The 7,945-nt window shown below is 34.3% G+C and overlaps 1 protein-coding gene across 1 annotated transcript; it reads left to right on the forward strand.

Annotated features, from left to right (window-relative positions):
* The first annotated feature begins 200 nt into the window (after positions 1–200).
* Positions 201–5,166, forward strand: LOC110113814 (glycerophosphodiester phosphodiesterase GDPDL7). Its single transcript, XM_028693407.1, has 7 exons — positions 201–294; positions 418–670; positions 1,553–2,135; positions 2,823–2,864; positions 2,939–3,463; positions 3,536–4,022; positions 4,862–5,166. The coding sequence occupies exons 1-7, from the start codon at positions 201–203 to the stop codon at positions 5,164–5,166; spliced, it is 2,289 nt and encodes a 762-aa protein (XP_028549240.1).
* Positions 5,167–7,945: the final 2,779 nt, after the last annotated feature.

A 7,945-nucleotide genomic window follows, 5' to 3' on the forward strand; every position in this document is an offset into this window, starting at 1 on the left:
CATTAAAATATTAGACATTAAAATAAAATTATGAAATTTTGTGAGGAAGCCGCTTTTTTTCTTCATGTTATGGTTAGTTTTTTTTTTTTAAATTTTTTTTTTCATCTTCATATTCGATTTTAAGGATATTATATTAATCTAATATTCCATTTGTGTTTTAGATTTTATTTTTAGATGATGTTTTGATGAATATTTTGAAAATGTTGGCCTATCTCTTTCCTATTCTCTTCATCATTTATGGAGTATTGGCTCAGCCTGCAAATCCTCCCCCCCAAAAATGGCAAACCTTAAGTGGTATGATGAAAATTGCTATTTTTTTTTTTCTGTTTTGATTCTTATGATCATAAAGCATCTTATTTTTCTTTTAGATAGAAATTCTTTGAGAATATTTTTAATAAGATTGCAAAAAAATTATAGGTTATCCTCCTCTAGTGATTGCTCGAGGTGGATTCTCAGGCATCTTTCCAGAATCAAGCCAATATGCTTATCAGTTTGCAGTATCACCGAGCAGTTTAAAGAATGTTGTGCTATTCTGCGACCTTCAGTTAACAAAAGATAGTATTGGCATATGCAAGGCTGATCTGAGGCTTGATAACTCTACTAATATTGCTAGTATTTTTCCAAAGAGAGGAAACACTTACAAAGTAAATGGGCAACCTATTCGAGGATGGTTCTCTATAGACTTTACAGCAGAAGAGTTATTCAATAATGTCACATGTAAGCATCTTCAGGGAGATCATGATGATGATTATTATTATTATTTTAAAAAAATTTAGAAAATTTTAGGGGTTGTTTGGTATCCTGTGTTGGGAAGAAATTAAGCGGGATTTAGCTTTAGATCTTATCAAATAGAGTTTTAAGAAATTTAAGTCATGTATAATTTTGATAAATCTTATTTCAATCCTATTATTAGTTGAATCTATTTTATCCTTTTAGTTCATTAATAGTCTGCTTGGAATAGTTGCAACATTATATGAACATTATATAAAATTGGTTATGAAATTGCTACGGAGAAAATAATTTAGCTACGTCCAACACAAATAGTAGCTTTTCATTACAAAATTTTATGAAAAATAATGAGAAAACAATAAAATAGTAATCGCCAAATGAAGCTGTGATTGTTATCTGAAAAACAAAATAACTAGAGAGTTGTCTCAAATAAACCCTAAATTGTATAAATAATATTATTTAATAAATCTTAAACTTAATTAATAAGTTAGTTAAAATGACATTTATAAGATAATAGGATTTGTAGTCTCCAGATAGATTTGGTAGGATTTAAGATAAATCATGTTTAAATACATCCAAAAAATCGGATAGCAAGCAATTAACCTTTAAATGTTTGAGTGATAAGAATTGTTTATGGCCTTAATATTTTTTCATTCATTTGAAGTGGTTCAGAACATTTATTCAAGGCCAAGCATATTTGATGGAGTCATGCCAATCTCAACTATTGATGATGTTCAAGGCCTTAAACCTCCTCAACTTTGGCTGAATGTGCAGGTATCTGTAATTCCATCCTCTAATAGTTTAAAATAAATTAAAATTTTAGTGAAAAAAAAATTAATTTCCTTTGTATTGTCTTGCAGTACAGCACATTCTACAAAGAACATAAACTAGATGCATTAAATTTTATAAAGCTAGCCTCTCAAGATATACAGTTCAATTTCATCTCATCACCAGAAATAGACTTCCTGAAGAATGTTGATGTGAGCTCCATGAAAACAAAACCAAAGCTCATTTTTAGGTTCCTTGATGCTGGTTCAGTCGAGCCGGCCTCGAACAAGACATATGGAGATCTTCTTGAGGACTTGGTAAATATCAAGACATTTGCATCAGGAATTTTAGTTCAAAAAGAGTATATATGGCCTGTTGATCATAATGGCTATTTAGCACCTAGCACTGGCCTTGTAACACATGCTCATAGAGTTGGACTAGAAGTTTATGCTTCAGGATTTGCTAATGATGCTCCAGGAAGCTACAGTAACAACTTTGATCCAGTTGATGAGTATCTTCAGTTTATTGACAATTCAAAATTCTCTGTTGATGGAGTTGTCACTGACTTCCCTTCCACTGCATCAGAGGCTATTGGTAACTTGAAATTTGTTATCTTCTTTTCCTTCTTAGGTTTATTATAAGTTGTAGAGTTTATTTTTTGCCCTATAAAAAATTTCTGCTATTCCGATGTAATCTTAAAGATAAAAAAAAAATGTGCAATATTTACGAATTGCTTGTTTCATGGAGGGCATATTTGGGATTTTAAGGCACATAAGTTTATGTATATATAAAAAAAGGGGTCGTCTTTATGTAGGGTTTGTAGAAATTAGGATTATAAGAACAGAAAACTCCACTATAGTGAAATCTGTTGTTTCGACAATGACACATAAATTCTTGGTTTACTTTGTGCTTTGATTTCTATTCTATGTTATGTTATTTTTGTGCTTAATGATTAACTTAAGGTTTTGTTTTTTGTTTGTGATGACTTTTTTATTGCTTCTTAAAGCAAATTTTTAGTTTAAAATTTTTAATTTTTTATTAGAAAGTTGCTGTAAAAAAGCTGTACCAATTAAACGAAGCATAAGCCTCCCATAATCTCTAATACTATAAATTTTGTAAAAATAAGAAAACTTCAACACAGTGATTTGACAATACATTATTATCAATTGGGTGAAACTATATAAAATTCTTGCTGTACTTTGTGTGTTGATTTTTTTTTTCTGTTTTCTCTCAATGATTGAATTAATTCTCCCCTAATTCTCAATGCTTTAGAGGTACCTTGAACTTGATCTTTTTGTTAAGTCTCTCTTATATTGTACATGCAGCTTGCTTTGCCCATAACAAGAACAAAGCTCTCTCTGGAGAAGGCAAGTTCAGGAATTCTCTTTCTTATTCATAATCATATCTTAATGTAAATGCTCGTAACTTAGGCTGAAAAAAATGTACATCGTTTACAGGTCAACCATTGGTTATAACTCACAACGGTGCAAGTGGAATCTATCCTGGAAGCACTGATATTGCTTATAAACAAGCAGTAGATGATGGTGCAGATATCATTGATTGTTCCGTTCAAATGTCAAAAGATGCCATTTTATTTTGTTTAGACTCAGCAGATCTTTCAGGAAGCACAACCGCAATGCCTAAATTCATGTCGAAGTCTACAACAATACCTGAGATCCAAAACAACACTGGAATCTTCACATTCGATCTCACTTGGATTGAAATCCAAAGCTTGAAACGTAAGAGTTGTTCTTCTTTTTTTCTTTGTTTTATATGTTCAAGCAGAAAGATGAAAATGTCTCAAACATCTCATTTCCCTTTTTCAGCTAATTTGGTTAGCCCCTACTCATCACTTGGGTTGGTAAGAAATCCAGTTGCTAAGAACATGGGCAAAATCCTGACATTGTCTGAATTCCTATCCTTTGCCAAAAACAGTAGTGTTCCAGGTGTCCTGATCAATATTAAGGTATCAAAGCAGACACTTTTTTAGATAACTTATCAAATATCAAAAATCTAATGGTTACTCTTTAATCTATAGAATGCTCCCTATCTAGCATCAAAGAAGGGTCTAAGTATAGTCGATGCCGTTTCAACTGCATTGGCTAATGCGAGCTATGACAAAGACAAAACAAAGAGAGTTTTAATCCAATCTGACGACTCTTCAGTTCTTTCAGCATTTAAGAAGAAGAACACCTTCTATGAATATGTTCTCTTGATTCCAGAGCAAGTTGGCGATGCACCAAAGCCAACTATTGATGAGATCAAGCAATTTGCTAATGCTATTAATGTTATAAGATCGTCCCTAATGGCTTATGATGGTGCTTTCATTTCTCATTACACCGACGTTACAACGGAGATGCATAAATCAAATATATCTGTTTATGTATCGGTGCTCAAAAATGAATTTACAACGATAGCTTACGATTTCTTCTCAGATCCAATTGTTGAAATTGCTACTTTTGTTGGTGGAATTGGTGTGGATGGTCTAATCACTGAATACCCTGCAACAGCAAGAGCATACTTGAGTAAGTATTCACCATTGCATCATCATATTTGCTTTACTCAAAACTACATATATCACTGTCAATGGAAACTAATATTTATCTTTGTTTTTGTATATGTTGTAAGATTAACGAAATTTACACCTCTTCTTTTCCTTAATATAAAACTTAAATCACGAAAAAATCTGCCAAATAACTTATTAGTACTTAACATGATTTAATATTTATCATTCCTGACAATATATAGTAGGAAGATTTACATACGTACCATCCTATACTATTCTATTTACTTATTAAACATTTAAAACTTTAATATTACATACATACCACAAATAGTTCATTTTAATATCAAATATGAGTGATAGAAATGAAGTATATGAATGATAGGAATGAAATATAAGTGGTATATTTGATATTAAAATAATATAGGATGATATGCATGTAATATTAAAATTTTAGGTGTTAGATATGTAAATAGAATGGTATAAGATGGCTTGTATGTAAATTTCCCTATATAGTAATATAATACCTCTAGGATTTACAAAATTTGAATTTGCAAGTTTTACTAAATCCTATTTGAGTTAAATTCTGAGTTACAATATTTGTCGCTGTTTCATCATATGATCTTTCATACTAGTTATTCATGTGCTTGAATGACACATGCATATATTTACTTAGGTTTTTTATAAATCAACAAAAAGAACAATCAGAAGAAATCAAACTGCCCTAAAATCAATTTTAAAGAGTGATGTTATTTCTCATGAAGTTTATAAGATTTAGAAGCATATCATGTTTGTATGTTGATGTGTTAAAATAGTAGAAATTTTGACATGAAACTTTCACTGATGAATTGGATTCTACAGGGACTCCATGCTCAAACCTCAATGCGAAGCTTTCCTACACAATCTTACCAGCAGAGGCTGGAGGTCTAGCCGGGCTGGCTGCACCTGAGGCCCTACCTCCGGCTCAATCACCAGCACCTCCTCTCAGGCCTGTAGATGTGGTCGACCCGCCACTTCCAGATGTTGCTAATCTTACAAATCCTGCTCAGGCACAGACACCAGGTTCGGAGCCAAAGGAAAGCGGTCAGCTTTCAAATACAGCTTTTAACACTCATCTCTGCATCCTTATAATGATGCTCAGCTTTTTTTGTTTAAGGCACCAATGATTGCAATTGCAAATTTGGTTATGTATATCATTTTGTCGATGCATTAGTTGGATGTGAATGCTCCCTTTTATTGAATTGAACCAATTATTGAAGTATCATAATTAAGATCAGGTGAATAGATTAATTAAAGTAAATGAAGAGTGAATTTTAAATTATTTTAATGACAAGAGGGTCTAATGTTTTTTTTACCATAGTGAAAAGAAAACTTTCTTGTTCCATCTTTTATTACCTTAACTGCTTTTGATGTTTTTGAAAAACCGAGTTGATTCAAGTGCTAAATTACCTATTCCCAGCATACATACAATAATTGTTCAGTTGCAGTAATTAAAATGGATGAGGGAAACCATAACTTTGTCTTACAAAGTTGATACTTGTTTAACCTCCAAAACAGAAGACAAAAATAAATAAATAAAAAAAAATGTTTTTTTTGCTAAATCATTACATACCAAAATTCTACTACAGACGCATCCCCGCCGCTTGCTACAGTTCCTATGCTCTGCGACTTGGCGCCGTTTGCAGTCATACCACGCATGCCTACGCTTGCTTTTAAAAACAGAGAGGAGATGGAACTTTCTTCTCTTCTTCTCCCAGGCTCATGAAAACCCCAAAAACAGCCGCAACTCTGACGCCTCTTCTTCTCCTCCCACGCACAAACGTCAGAGCCAAAACATCCTCAAGCCAAGGCCAACGAATCCCAAGCCCTGTCCGACTCGTATCCGAGCTTAGCCGCCGATTCCACCTTGCATTACCCGAACTCGAGCAAACGTTCAGCCTTCCGATTTCCCTAGCCGAGATCTTTTCCACCCCACAACCCTAAACATCTGCCGCAAGCTTCCTCGCGCAAACGCCTCTGTTTCTCCGGACGATTCCCTCCAGCCTCTGATCCAACGCCTCTTCCACCTCTCAGTGCCGCAAGCCGACACAACCCTAGCTAAGACCTCTACTGTGCCGCAAGCCAACTCAACCTCCCGAGTTCCCTCTCAGACCTGTACCGAAGAATTGCCCGATCTCCCTGTCCACTTCGCAAGCCGCACCAGACCCGACCTCTCGGTATAGATTTTTTTAGTTATTAATTGTTATCGTTATAATAACAATTATATATATTATATAGATTATGTAATGCTTAGTAAACACTCCCAAACTATTCCAAAATCAAAGTACCGGGAAAGCATGGTGGATCCTTAACACCTTCACCTCCTCCACTCGATTCTTCTAAATTTCTCACTACCAATGACCCTGAAATTGTGCAAATTATTGCATCCGGTCACCGGACATGGAGGATAGGTTCGGACATCCAATAAAAATTTGTTATGCCACCTGCTCTTTTGACTTGCGCTTTGACTGTGCTTTACCTGCGCTTTTGACTTGCGCTTTGCCTGCGCTTTACCTACAATTTGCCTGCGCTTTACCTGTGCTTTAATTACGCCTTTCCTGCGCTTAATTTAAAATAATATTTTATTAATATTCGAACCTATCTACCCATCTGGTGACCGGATGCAATAATTTGCCCTGAAATTGACACTTATCTTAGTCATTGTTATAAAACATCCACACGCGAATCTACATATGCTATCCCGAAGTCCTTAACAAAAATATTTCATTTAGTTAAATAAATTCAAATTATAGGAGAAAAACCTCTCAAGCATTGGGATAAAAATAAAGATTATGTTGAAATCCCAATAATTAATCAAGAATATATATAGAGGAGCATGAAATAAAAAAAAAGTGGAAAATGATAAAAAAAAGAAGGAAAAAAAAATGAAAGAAAAAAAAAATGATGAGGAGGATGAAAATGATAACAAAAAAAAAAGTATATTTTTGTTCATTTTATTCGTCGTTACCCTTAACAAGTCACACATGCATAACCGCTAAATCCCTAAAATCCCCAAAGTCCTATTTTCGGCCCTTACAATGCGACAAGCAACAACTCATGCGTGCTTTCTTAGGACAGTGAGAGGAAGCTCATTGAAACGCTTTGCGGAGAGGTGGGGAGCCTTGTGCACACTTTTTTTGGCAGGGCGGGGTAAGATATAAATACCCGTAGCCTTCTGGTTGAAGACTATGGTCGTAGTGTCAACCGATACCGACCATACATATTTTTTCTTGACTTGGTGGGCATACTAAGACTCATGTAGTTTATCCTAAAAAAGGGAGACGCTAGGAGGCTGTCGAAATTTAGAATGAAACGCACACGACTTGAGCAAGTTACAGGAGACCATATTTGAACTCAAACTCAAGTTAACAACAAGGGATATGTGACCCGAACTTGAATGAAAAGAACCACAGGGGACTTGACTTGAATAATCGACAGCGAACTACACTTGAACTTGAATTCAAATGAACAATGCAGGGAACCAGACTTTAATTAATGAATACACTACCCACACTAAAATGCAAATGCTAATTAGTGGCGCTAATCATCCAAATGGAAATTGACATATGAATAAAGGACTTATATTGAAGTTTCGATGAACATTGTTTGATTAATTCATTCTCTAGTAACAATGAAAACTCATAATGAACATGACAACTTACCAAGAGGCTATATACAAGAAATGTAGTGTACTTGCAAGTAACGGTGGAGGAGTTGTAATGAATATAAACACATGTGGTGCTAGAAAATTCGTGATTGGAAAACACTTCATTCACAAAAAAAAGTAAATGAATCATCATGTACTCCACAACCTGGTCATGGTCAATACTCATCAAACTCACAATCCGTCCATGGATGATATCAAATGGCATACAATCGATGCGACATATATCTTGTAAACATGAA

Source organism: Dendrobium catenatum, unplaced genomic scaffold (genome assembly GCF_001605985.2).
Source record: "Dendrobium catenatum unplaced genomic scaffold, ASM160598v2 fragScaff_scaffold_273, whole genome shotgun sequence".
In the NCBI taxonomy this organism is placed as follows: Eukaryota; Viridiplantae; Streptophyta; class Magnoliopsida; order Asparagales; family Orchidaceae; genus Dendrobium; species Dendrobium catenatum.